Source organism: Eubalaena glacialis, chromosome 7, assembly GCF_028564815.1.
Source record: "Eubalaena glacialis isolate mEubGla1 chromosome 7, mEubGla1.1.hap2.+ XY, whole genome shotgun sequence".
NCBI classification, from domain to species: Eukaryota; Metazoa; Chordata; class Mammalia; order Artiodactyla; family Balaenidae; genus Eubalaena; species Eubalaena glacialis.
This window is the reverse complement of record NC_083722.1, coordinates 62,899,035-62,912,440: the sequence shown is the minus strand read 5'-3', so window position 1 is coordinate 62,912,440 and position 13,406 is coordinate 62,899,035. Positions and strand designations below refer to the sequence as shown.

General features: G+C 38.5%; 1 protein-coding gene across 2 annotated transcripts in view; it reads right to left on the bottom strand.

Annotated features, from left to right (window-relative positions):
* Positions 1 to 13,406, bottom strand: part of ARPP21 (cAMP regulated phosphoprotein 21) — a 154,829-nt gene that overhangs the window by 101,391 nt on the left and 40,032 nt on the right. Inside the window, exons 2-7 of one of the 2 annotated variants that reach the window (XM_061195242.1) lie at positions 9,922 to 10,095; positions 8,064 to 8,230; positions 7,018 to 7,059; positions 5,946 to 6,035; positions 1,891 to 2,035; positions 364 to 442 (exon numbers count right to left, since the gene is read on the bottom strand). In XM_061195242.1, the coding sequence (XP_061051225.1) occupies positions 364 to 442; positions 1,891 to 2,035; positions 5,946 to 6,035; positions 7,018 to 7,059; positions 8,064 to 8,192 (485 nt within the window). In that variant the 5' untranslated portion in view covers positions 8,193 to 8,230; positions 9,922 to 10,095. Of the gene's footprint in view, positions 1 to 363; positions 443 to 1,890; positions 2,036 to 5,674; positions 5,743 to 5,945; positions 6,036 to 7,017; positions 7,060 to 8,063; positions 8,231 to 9,921; positions 10,096 to 13,406 lie in introns of those variants that run through there. The other variant, XM_061195243.1, reaches the window with a different exon arrangement.

Genomic DNA, 13,406 nt, shown 5'->3' with positions numbered 1-13,406 from the left:
AACTGGACCAAAGCTAAGCCTAAGTATTTGGTTCTATAGCTGTACTGAAGCATATTTGGTTTATTTGACATTGATTCTCATTCTCTATTTTTTCCCCTTAATCAGTATCTCTTTGTGACCAGAAAAGCAGAACTTGTAAACTGTAATTTATTCATTGGATAAGTACCCAGGAATTAAGACTATTTATAAACAGTAAACATGCAAACTATTTGCAGAAAAAAGAAAATACAAGAGACAGTTTAAGACATCAGAGAAGAAGCCTGCCTTTTACAACTCTCTTCTTAGAAGTGTTTGGATTAATGAGTTCGATTGTAATATTCTACTTGACTCTTCTAGAAATGAGAGGTTTACTTAATAATTTACCTGGAATTATTCTTTAATGTGTTAATCAGAAACTCGTGTAAGTCTATGCCTGTAGAATCCGTATATTCTTGGCTGCAATCTGAAACAAATAGCAGGATGGAGTTGTCAGAAAGGCCGATGGGGAGGTGGGGTGGAAGAGGTTTTCCCAACCTTTCCCGATCCCTTTTGCTCAGGTAAACTTTAGGTGAAGCTATTGGTGTGAAAGATACATGTTACAAAACTAGCAACCTGGTAATATTACATCAGGATGAAAATTAGATTCGGGGATTGAGAACACCCAGTAAATTCCCAGTGTGGAAACTGTCATAGGAGAGGAAGTGGGCACAGTCTGGGTGGGTGGGTGGAGCCAAGTGTCAGGTGTTCATTCTGTGCTGTCAATCAGCAAGGGCACGACCTCCCCGTGACAGTGAGGGGTACTCCCAACCCACAGAGAGAGCTCTCAAGAGTTTGAGATACCATGGAACTCTCTTTCTCTTAAAACAGAGAAGGCAAAAACTGAAAGTTCTGTTATAAGACTGTCTAAATATTAATCAATACAAAGTATAGGAGGGCACTAAATATTTCCAAGTCTTTCAAGTCTTTTGATGCTGGCTAAAGCTTAATTTCTAAAGCCATCTTAGGAAGCTGTACTTCTTTACTCTTGGATACACCTTGGTTTTAGATATTCAGCAGCAGAGATAATCATTATAAGCAGGTATGTGGTTATAGAGCATAATATGAGAAGTAGTTGTCATTTCTCAGCTGATAAGATGCCCTATGCTCTCTCAGTTATTTAAAAAAAAAAGTCTACTGCCAAGCTATTTATTCATGGTATTCTTCATTTCAACTTAGTTTTGTTTTTCTCTCTCTCTCTTTTTTTGGGTTTAGTTTTGTATAATTATATGTAAGGCAACAATTTGAAAAGCCCGGATTGTAGATTTGGGGTTTTAGAAGGAATAACTTTTGGGGAAGAATTTTTATTGAAGTAGAAGTGTGTGTATTTTAAATGAGACATTATGGAGCAGTATATGGGTTGCAGAGACCAAATGCATCTGTGTCAGATAAAATGTTAATATGTGTTTCATTGACATTGGCATATATATCCGTGCTTTGGGGATAACAACACTTACCACTTACCGACTGAGAATTGCTAATCCACTATCTGTCTTTTAAGATAAACGTGAAAGTTAAGATATAAAACTGGGTACTATTACTGTTCATCAATTCGAGTTAACTGGACTAATAAACCTGAATTAAGAACATATTTATATTCACTCCCTTATACAAACTTCTCATTGAAAATAGGATATCCAAATGAATATCCAAAGAAATATGTGATCCTAAAAATAACCTTTCTAGATACACAAAAATGACACCATGAACAGAAAAAAAAAATCAAGGTCACATCACCTTTTACAGACACACATACGTACACATATAAAATTATATGCAGAATTTGGTGGGAGGTGATATGTGTGTAAAATCTAGAATGTATTCTGTGACTATTTATGCGTCCAAATTAAGTTAAGGAAACATTTTCACATTCACCTTTTGATAACATTCTGATCTTGGGTTTTTCACAGGTTTTATCTTTGTTTTTATCCTTTTCTTTTTCTCTTTCAGAGTCATCTTTCCTAGATTTATCATCCTCTTGCAGGCTGGGAAAACTGGAAAGCTGTAAATGAATTGATTCCTGTTGGGGAAAAAATATAATAATTTAGGGCCAGATTTAAGAATCTCTGTCTGGTTTCCATTTTGCACAGAGATTATTAAGAACAGGAAAATGAAAGCCAGGTGCAGATTTTTTTTTTCTTAAATGGTAAAAAATTAAACCTGTCAGAAAAATAATTGCCCTTTAAAGTGAATTAAAGTTCAGAAGTCAATGGAAGGTCATGAGAAGTATATAGTACTAAAACTTTGCCTCATGAATATTAACCATAAGCAAGTTAAATTCCCGTAGATAACAACAGTTATTTTCTCTACAGGTTTATTTTTAAACACCTAGGAAAAATTTTCTTTATCAATAAGCTTGCATCACAGCTCCTGTCATGTCTCAAAAAAAAAAAAAAAAAAAAAAGAGGCTTCTGCAGTTCTTTTCTATAATTCCTTGTAAAGAAAAACTGGCACAAACACAGACAGACAGATACTATGAATCATAATTACGGAAAAAACAGACATAAATAAAGGCCATGACAGCCAATTTACAATTAAAAATCTGTTTCAGAACCATATCAATAATGATTTCTATCACTATGAAAACTCAAGATATAGAATTTCAGGAATCCTAGGTATGGGTTATTATCATACATTGTTTACAAAGGCTATTAATAAATCATCATAATATATGGTTACAATAAGCACTGCCTTTTAGAAAAGGTAGAAAATAGGACTATATTTTCCATCAGTTATATTTAAATATTTAATATTATTTTAATTCTAGCATCAGTTAATCCTTTCCAAGATGTAAGATTCTCTTGAACTTGGTTGACCATTTACAGTATTGGGACTGGATCCACTTTTATATTTATTGATTTTTCACTGAAAACAGATCATTTTGTATTAACTCATATATCAGCCATTTGGTTGATAGTATGTTCACTGTTTTGAAGAAGAATGAGCCAAATTATGTTTTTCAGTTTTATGAAAAAACTACACTATGATTAAAACTATGACAAATGAGCCAACATTAAGCCCACTGGCTCTTATGTAAGAGATGATTTGATGGGAAAGCTTTCTTCTACTAGCGACATTAACATTTATGATGTAGGAAAAAAAATATTCCCAATGACTAATAGTGTTTCTCACTGATAACTAAACTAATGCTCCTCTACATGTGACTAAACTATGCCTCTACATCCTCAAATTATGGTCAATCTGGGATTCTTAATGGTTCTTGGTAAATCTAGCTAATCTAACAAGCAGAAAACAAAAGTCCTCCAAAGCCAAGTTTCTTTTTTGGGAGGGGCTCCATTGTGTATTCCAGGCTGGAATAAAAAGTCACCATGTTTGGAAAGATGCATGATACAGAGGATGAAATAAAACACATTCTCATGGTAAATATTTATCTTAGCCGGGTTTCCTGATATCCACATGTTTATCCTCGGGATGGACATATACAAATTATGTATAACTGAGTGTAATTTGATTGTAAGGTCTTTTATCACAGGACTTGGGACAGAAATGTCTCAGTCTGCAAAGATTCAGGCAGACTTCGGGGTTACGGTTTGCTTCCACTTGCTAAGGAAACAGCTGGAACATTTCTGGCTCTGAGTGGGGAAGAATCGATTCGACAGTGGATCAGGGGAGGAAAGTGATGGTACCAGGCCATGGCAGTGGGTCTCATTGCTTCTTCAAAACCGATTGAACTATCCAGCCTCGGTAAGTTTGAATCTAAAATCAAAGAGGCTTGGAAATATAAATGTAAGAGCACAGGCTAAAGGACATCATTTACCAAAACAATGTACAAACTCATGCCGTGTGTTGACAAATACCATACTCAGAAAAATACCTGTCTTTTTCTACACATTCTGGTGTTGAAAGAACACACAAAAGTGCTATAGAGTTGGTAAAAAACAATCTGTTCTTTTTTAATATTTTTATTGATATGCTCAATAATAAAATACAAGTATTAATAAATACATCGGTACAGGATAAGTTTAGATCCAACAACAGGAAAAGAATGATTCAAGGTGCAGTAATACACTGATAGGTAAATAGTATAACATTAGAAAAGCAAAACTCCTTTAACTTAAGGGCAGGCTGAATCATCAGCTATGGGTCTGAGATCAAGTAATACAGGTAGCAAGAGTTTTTCCCACGCAGGAAAATGAAGGCAGTTTTCCAAATACTGTGAATACACAAACATGGGGGAAGCAATACAATCCGTATACTGTATACTTCGGCCAGTGTTCTCAGGGATTCAGTTCCCACATTTTGTTTAAGTGCCGGTAGTACCTAACGAAGGCATTGCATTCAAGCTCAAAGGTCTGCTTCTTTATTTTCTAAAAGAAGTAGCACGGCCACTTGCTTATTTGTGTGTCTATCAGCCCCCTGCTTCCACCACACCTCAGCCAGTCCAAAGAGAGGCTTGCAAGCTCTAATTTCTACAAAGCTAGTCTTAGTTACTCAGCTTGGAACCAGCAGGAACAAAGCACCGTTTGCCTCTTATTTCTCTGCACCAATTGTATGGAGAACCTAGACTTAGGTCCAGGATGGGCACAATGATACAGATGATCTCTTAAAAAATTTCCTCCTGGTACTTGTCAAATAGGATAAAAAGCAGATGAAATCTATAAAGGCTGTCCTCCTCTGCCTGGCATTAGAAGTGGGGGGACCACTGGGGCATTACTTCGCCCAGAGTCTGTCATTCTGCAGAGTTAACATATATTGTGTGCATTACATCACAAGCCATCAATCAATGTTGAATAATATAAGCTGTGATATTCACATTATTCCCCCTTTTCAATCTCCCTTAAAAGAAGAAGCACAAATAAAATGCTGAACAAAAGCCACATGTTTCTCAGAGCCCAAGTAAAATAAAGCCTGTGTATGAAACATAGGGATGGCTACTGAAAGCTAGCCTGCCCATGCCTTACGACATGGGTGGCATATTAAGGAAATGAGGCTAGGGAAAAAAAATACTCAGGACAAAATCTATAAGGAATTTATTTTTGGTCCTTTTAAAGAAAGTGCTCTCAATGCTCTCTGTACCCATGAGGAGAATTTAGACTATTTTAATTAAAGTAAAAAGAGCAAAGCAAAACAAGGCCCAACAAAAATAATGTTATCTTAATCAATTTTTCCTCCTCTGGGCTCAGATAAATCATTTTACTTGTCTTGACTGCTCTCAGCCTCTGATAAAATAAGGAAAATTTTTTAGCAGCAAGACCATGTTTATAAAAATGAATATGATGCCTGAAAGGCAAACAAAAATAAATATGATGTCAAGTTTCCCATTTTGTCACAGAAGGGTTTTGTTGGAATTTGAATTTTTAGAGCTTAATAGTCTTGCTATAAGGAGCAAAAATAGGTGTAAGGATATGCAGCAATGTATTAATAATATTAACTCAAATTCACCATCATCTCAGATTTATTTCTGGACAATTCTTCCAGTAGTGAGAAATCTCCACCAAAGGCCATAAAAGTATGTCTCCAAAGCTCAATGCACCTTATTCACTATTTCTGAAGTTTCATAAGAGCCAAGATTTGTGTTTTTATAGGCAAGTGCATTTTGGGGAGGTAAGAGTCTCCAATAAGGAAGGAGATGGGATACTTGGGACTATATTTGGTTCAGTTTTATCAAGAGAGAGCCTTTGAGGAATATCAGCACGACTGTGCTTACATTTTAAGTTTTAATCTAAATTCTTTTGAATTCCTTTCCATTTGCAGTTTTCAGAGGGTCTGGAAAAAAACAAACGTAATACTTTGTGACAAACTGTTCAACTAATATAGAATGTCTCAGAAACAGAGGATGAAGCCAGAAGACTTTTTCCTTCTTGAACTGTTTTTTGCTCCCCCAAAACACTATTTAATGCCAAATTAATACTCATGCACACAAAGGTAGATCCCGTTCATGCAATGATCCATAATGACAGGGGGTATACCTGGTCCTGAAGACTTTCCCCTCCTGGTCTGGCTGAGGATTCTTCACAGACAGCAAGGCTGCGAGTCAGTTTACCTTTCCCTGCTCCTGACTGGGAAGGGAAAAGAAACGAGAAGGAAAGGAAAATAAAGAAAAAAACCCCAGAAAATATCCTCAGGCTGTCGAATCATCTCCACCTTCTCTGGACACTCCCAAAACAGAGTTTTAAAAGCAAGCTTCAAATCCACTGCTCAGTGCTGTCTACAATGGCTCCAAGCATCACACCCCTGTGTTGATGGGGATGCAGTGTCTACACTGGCTTAAAGCATCGGACCGCTGTGCTGATGGAGATGCAGGTGGAGGAGAATGTGGAAGGATGAATTTAACGAACATGCCTAGCAAACTGTGCCCATCACACTGGAAACATACAAAGAATGAATTGCTGCCTTTTCATGAAAGTACAAGGAGAAAAAGACAACACAAATTAATTTCTACTAAAACTGGGTTTGGAAGTGATTTGACTGAGAAGATGTTTTAAAAGTTGAAGATTGTGTCCTAATCACCAGAACCTGTTTACTTCAAGGCAGAAACTAATTAGACAGGCTAAAACATTTCCCCCAAACTTGATTTAAAACGAAAAGAAAACAAGCAGCTATTTGTTTGTAAAGCACTGTCAAGTCTGCCAGGATCAAATATATACACTGCAGCTATGTGAACCCTAAATGCTCTAATTAAAAAGCCTATAGAGGGACTTCCCTGGCAGTCCAGTGGTTAAGACTTCGCCTTCCAATGTAGGGGGTGCAGGTTCGTTCCCTGGTCAGGGAGCTAAGATCCCACATACCTTGTGGCCAAAAAACCAAAACATAAAACAGAATTCAATAAAGACTTTAAAAATGGTCCACATCAAAAAAAAAAAAAAAAAGCACATAGAGCGGGAAAGAAAGAGGCATCAACACGACCCCATTAAATGCAGGCAGCACCGGTGCAGCCAAGATCCACATACAGCCATGTGAATCGCTGGCAAATCCTCTAACCCTGATGTTAATCCACATGCAACCATGATATCAGGTCAATGTAGAATTCCAGAACCCTACCTTGGATTTTCTTCTCTCTTGGTTCTGAGCCGCCAGTTGCCTCTGTATGTTAGAAACAAAATAAAACAAACAAACAAACAAAAAAACAGTCCACCAACAACCAGGTGAGGGGAGGGGGGAGAAGGAGAGAAAAAGATGTCACCAGAGTTGAAAAATCAATAACAACAGCAACAAGGTATTATAACCGTCGGGGAGGACTCCCCCAGCTCTTGCTCTGCCAAACTTTTGACCATTTAGCTTTTCTCATTCCCTCCTTACAGCAGCTCCTGGGGAGGGGAAAAGCCGGCCTTGAAGGCTTTTGGCCATTATGCTGTTATTAGCCTCTGCTCCCTTTTTATATAAAAAGAGTTAACACTTTTGTAGTTTGGTTTAAAGAAAATCGATACAGGTTATTTGCAAGTACAGTTTGTTTTCCTTCTACCAAATCTCCTTCTCTCATAAATCATGAGTATTTAATCATATCACTTTTTCAGTACCGTCAATCACTCCCAAACTTCCCCCTACCCCTTCTAGAGCATTCTTTCTCTCTCTCTCTCTCTCTCTGGCTGGGAATTCTAGGCTTTTCTGCTAATAAGAAGCGAAGCTTAGCCTGCCCAGGAAGGTCAACAGAGCTCATGTCTTTGATTTTTCTTAGTCTGTCATGAGCTATATTCCGCGGACTACAAACCCATTTTTATAACTCAGCTAGTGTAAAGCTGCCTCAGGAGAAGTCCTCCACAAACTCCTTGAGGTGATCTGGAAATTAATACGGAGAAGCTGTGGGCAAATTCAGCCATTAAATATGTTCTTTGGATTTTTTTTTTTTTTTTTTTTCATTTCAAAGGGCATTTTGACCAGAATGCACTGTTCGGTCAGGAAAAAAAAAAAAAAAAAAAAAGAAGACGACTAATAATTGGGAAAGGAGAAGATTCGTTTTATGGATTTCCTATTTATTTTACTAGTCAAACTCTTTACAAGCAAAAAAACCCCAAACCTTCAGAGTATCTTCAAAATGAAAGAAAGGGATGCACACAGTGGTATGAGAAATGGGATTTCTCCAGGCTCACCTGCAATTCCAGTTTCTCCTCCTCGTCCAGACTTTCGGATTTAACCACGCCATTCTCTGGAGTGGCCGTCTCCTGCTCAGGCCCGCCTTCCTCCACTATGGTCTGACTCAGGTCTCCTGGCTCAGACATTCTCCCAGATGCAAATTAAAATAACAAGATTTGACACCCTACAAGGTTAAGACATCAGAAAGTAATGTCAGCACAGGGTGAAGTCTTGACCATTATTCTTGAGATATTTGATTTCTCCCTTTGTACTCAAATTCAAATAAGCAACTCCAGCCTCCCTGACAATTTTATACAAAAGGAGAATAAAACAAGATCAAATCAAGTACCCAAGACAAACACAAGAGGCAGATTCAGTTGCCCTGTCCACGCCCCTCCAAACACATACACATGCTCTTGTGAATACACCTTGCCGTCAAGGTGGATCAATACATCTTAAAATGAGACATGAAAGTCCCACACGTCTCCCAGTCCCTATGCTCCTCTACAAAGTAGAAGCAAAAGAAGAAGAGAGTATCTCCCCAATTCTTCCTCCACTTCTGAGTCGGGAGGTGGTACTGGGTTCTGCAGCATCTCTAAGATGACTCATAAATCATTTGCAAATTTCAACCACAGACATACCTTCCTGGGTATAAGGGATTCAGTACACTCTACAAGGGGCAGAAGTCAATGTAAGAGGTAATAATTTAGTATACATATAGGATCTAAATTTGGCAATAAACCTTTCAGGAACAATAGTTTCAGGCTTCAAAGTGACAGTGACATTATTAGAAGCAGAAGCCCTCCCCAAGCCCTGTTGGTGGCTGATGCTGCAGAGATTCTGCAGAAGGAAGCTATCACAACTGAACTCCGATGCTCCAGGCTCACAAGAGACGGCTACACAGACACTGCAAATGGCTTTTCAAAGTGTAAGACTGTTATTAGTATTTTTTTCTCCCTTCTTCCATAAAGCCCTGACACTTCCCCTTCTGATGTGCTGTCAAAGGGGGCTCCTGAATAATTTATCATTTACTTCCTCCTCAATTTTTTTTTTAAGAAAAACAAGAAAGAAGGAGAGAAAAGAAGGAAGGAGGAAAAGAAAGAAGAAAAGAGAGGAAGGAAGGAGAAAGAAAAATAGAGAAAGACCTTGTAGCTTAGAAAGTCAGTTTTTTCACAAAAATTCCCAAGTAATGACTGCCCTGTTCCTAGTCATTACAATGGTAACTATTACTGGACAAATCAGTGTCTTGATATGTTTCTCTGGGAGTGTTTATCATTTACTAGTTCAGTAACTTTATTTCCAACTGACATAGGAAGCACGAGAAAAATCTAAAACGCAGTAATTTCTGTTGCAAATTTGCTAAGACCTACCATGACAGGACAAGCTCACTTGGCAAAGGATTGTGGGAATGGAAAAGGTAGTTTTCCTCAAGGATGGTACTTGGAGTCTGTGAGGGCCTGGTGAGCAAGGCTCTTAGGTTTGGGGAGGTTTTAGGATATCCATTCAGTGTATCTGACAGATCTCTCGTATTTCAGTGACACCGGGGATGTGTGTAGTTAACCAAACAAAAAGTTCTGTTTCCCAGTAGCAAATAGTTTGTTTCTCAATGTACTGAGTGGGGGGAGGAGATGGGACTTCTGTTGCCCTAACTTTTTTTCCAGAGGGTTTCAATAATAAACAGATTGTGGCCAGCTTTAAAAAAAAAACAAAAACAAATTGAACTCTAATTTTACAAACACTAAGGCAGTTGAATCCCTGATACAGATCCTGTCTGTTTTGGTTGCCTTTCATGAACTGTTTTATGCAAACAGGCATATTTATAGAATGAGAAAAATATACAGATGAGATGACAGCCATCTGATGACAGCCCTTTACCTTTTGCGCAGAATTTCTGCTGTCGGTCTTGGCGACTTACGAGCGGCTTCTGTCCTTCTACGCCGGGAAAATCCACACGAGGGATCAGAGACAGCGGGAGTCCCATGTCCCCATTAACAGTTCAAAACGCCCATCTCCATGCGATTCCCTTACACAGCCTGACACATCATCCACCTGAAAAAAGACGAAAAGTCAATAGTCACAATAACTGCAATAACCATGGTAAGGGTGAGGGACGAAATAAACAAGACTGGGTTTCTAACACTATGACCGGCCTTCAGCAAATCACGTTCACGGCTTGATCCACTCCACCTGTCCCGAGCTGCCTGCTTCTTCTCTAATGAAGGCTACAGCCGGCTGTTCAAGTCAGAGCGGCACCCACGCAACGAGCTAAAATTAACAATTGCATTATGCACCGAAGATTACTCACTTCAATTTTAACCTTTTTTAGTGAAATCTCGCACTTTATATTAAAAAAAAAAAAAAAAAACAAGCTTGTGTGTTTGCCTCAATGACAATCCAGATCACCTATGAGCAAAAGTCTTGCCTCCTTTTTTAACCAAAGCTTTTGTCTTAATTATAGATCAATATAATCTACTTGAGTGCTGTTCCTGTGACTCTTTTCTTCTGAAAGTTATCCTAAGAAGGCATACTGAAAGATTTTTGACTTAATGAGGCATTAGCTATAAAAGTAAAAAAAACAAAGAAAGAAAAAAGAAAACTTTCACAGTGGTATTGTTGAGAGAGCTCTTTCCTCTCCACTGACAGTTTGAGAAGAAGAATTCCGAATATTCTCTTCGCTGTGTGAGCATCATTTACCCGCCACCTACCGGCCCCTCCCCATCAGGACTGCCACCGTCAGCTGGGCATTCTGTTTGACAGCAAAGCAACACTGTCAGAGGGATTCAACAGATTTGCAAACTTTGAGCCTGTTGAAAGCAATCCCTGCTGTAACGTGCACTTTCTTTTTCTCACAACTCCTGCAGGAGCAGCGGCAAATACAGCTTGAATGCAAACAGAGAGACGGATTCCTAATAACGTTTGCCAAAACCAAGCTGTATCTCTCTCCCTCTGCTGCAACTCTACCCTGGCGCACATCTGCTAAATCCAACAGCCTGCGCACGTGTTCCACCATATACCCGACTTTGAAAACACTAAATGCATCTCAGTTATTTACTCTGAAGTTTAGAAACTCTCTCTGCCTCCCCCTCGCTGCCCCCTCCCAAGTTGACAAGAGCACAGCTGGCTCCTTATCGGATTTTACTGCAGCTTTATTAACAACCTATTGGGTTACGACACCATTTGCTGTGTAAGAGGAAAACAACTGTTGAAAATTCAATTGCTTATACAGTCAATAATTTCTAGCTTTATTTATGTCTTATTAAAATGGATACTTTGGCTGTAAAAAGTTTCTTTTGTCATTAAAAATTATATAACTGTTGCGAAGGAAACATGAATTTAGGGACCAAATGCATTGCTCATCAACAGTAATTTTAATTTCTCAATTTTTATCAGTTTCACATAATGAACACTTGATACTAAATAGAAGTCAACATGCCTTAAAATTAGGATCTATTTAAGTAACCAGCTCAATATCTAACATGTCTTAGAATAGGCACCCGTGATGGATGGATTTACCAAATGCTTTTTGGATTCTGTTTTCCTTTTCCCAAAGAAAATGAAGTTATCAACGATCACCGCAGCCTTCCTGTCTCTTTTCTCTGATGCTCCTATTTGTACAGTGGTGGTTAATCCAGCAGGTGAAATGGCCATGCAGTTTTCAAATCTAAGCCTTAGATGCCTTATTCCAGCCCCAGTAGGTGGATGCAAGATATAATTCTTTCCACGAAGAAAGAACAAACTGATATTCACGTAACCATCTCAAAGCGTGAACAGCCTGGATATATGTGCGTGCGTAATTACCAGGACACGTTTGGAAATAGCACTGTGCTCTAAAGCCAGCGAGGTATTATTCTTGCATCCCTGAATCATAAAGTCATCATCCACCAAGATAAAAGAGAATATGGGCATATGGGAACGAGCAGGGAGGAACATATGGATCACAAATATTTTTGTAACTGATTAAAACTGTTCTCTTTGCTAAGAAAGCAGTGCCAGGAAATCAACCCTAGTCCAGCTTTCTGTTCCCCAAACTAACCCGACTCTTCCACTGCTATTTAATCTTCATTTGTCCCAATTTCTCCCATTTTTCACAAAGAAGCAAAACCATGTCTAACAAATATGTTTTATCCAACATTTGGTTAATAGATATCCTGGCCAAGTGTCAATTGTTATGGTTGGAGGTGGGGAGGGAGAAAAAGGGAGACTCTATACAAATGCACAAAATAAAAGTCACTGCAGTTCTTTCAGTGGAAATAATATTTTAACCACAGTCTAGGGGGTGATATTGAGGAAAGGCAGGCAATAAGTAAGCTATAGGCAATTGATCAACGGTGTTGTCAGCTATTTACAGTGAGGAAAATGAGTAAAATAATGACCATTTTAGATTATGTTGTTTCTCATTTTTTTGGCTGACTTTAGAGTTGCATATAGTAGCAACTGGGTTTGCGGGGATGAGAAAGAGAGGGCGAGAGGAGAGAAGCACCGTGCGAAAGACCAAATATTCTGTCTTTCATCATCACCAACAAAACAGGCATGTCCTAATTGTGTGCGCACACGCGTGTGTGTGTGTCACATATATGAATCACTGGGCTGTCATGTGGAGAAAGAAAGCTTGGGGTTTGATTCAAATTCCAGCAGTGATTTAGTTCTCAGAGGATATCTAAAATGGGACATTAAATTCGATTAGCAAGTTGGGAGGGCCACTTTATTAGTCACTTTTGTCACAATCCTTCTACTCAAAATTAGCAGAGGATGACTAATCTTATCCTCAATCAGTATAGGTACTTTATGATGAGACAACACAATCGAGATTTACTTATTTGAAAAATTGAAATGTTTTTCCCTTATGCACTGTTTCTTCTTTTTTTAGCTAGTCACAGTTCTGCAAATGTAAGCCACTAGCAAACTGTGATATTAGTGATCTGTCAATTTGCTGCATAAGGTATTTAAATGCTGCAACCCCTGATCAACCAAAGACACACCCTAGTCTCAAAACAGTTATTCTGTTAAAGTTAAAAGAGTTAGTTTGAACGTGTAAGATTAAGTTTAACTTAAAAAACAAACAAAAAAAGAGAGACGAAAAGTAATTGGAGGGCTTCCCTAGTGGCTCTGCAACAAGAGAGGCCACTGGAATGAGAAGCCTGCGCACTGCAATGAAGAGTAGCCCCAGCTTGACACAACTAGAGAAAGCCTGCACGCAGCAACAAAGACCCAAAATGCAGCCAGAAAGAAAGGAAGGAAGGAAGGAAGGAAGGAAGAAAGAAGGAAAGAAAGAAAGAAAGAAAGAAGGAAAGAAAGAAAGAAAGAAAAGAGAAGTAATTAGAATGTAATCCTTTCAGAAATGAGAGCAACCATGGCATCAT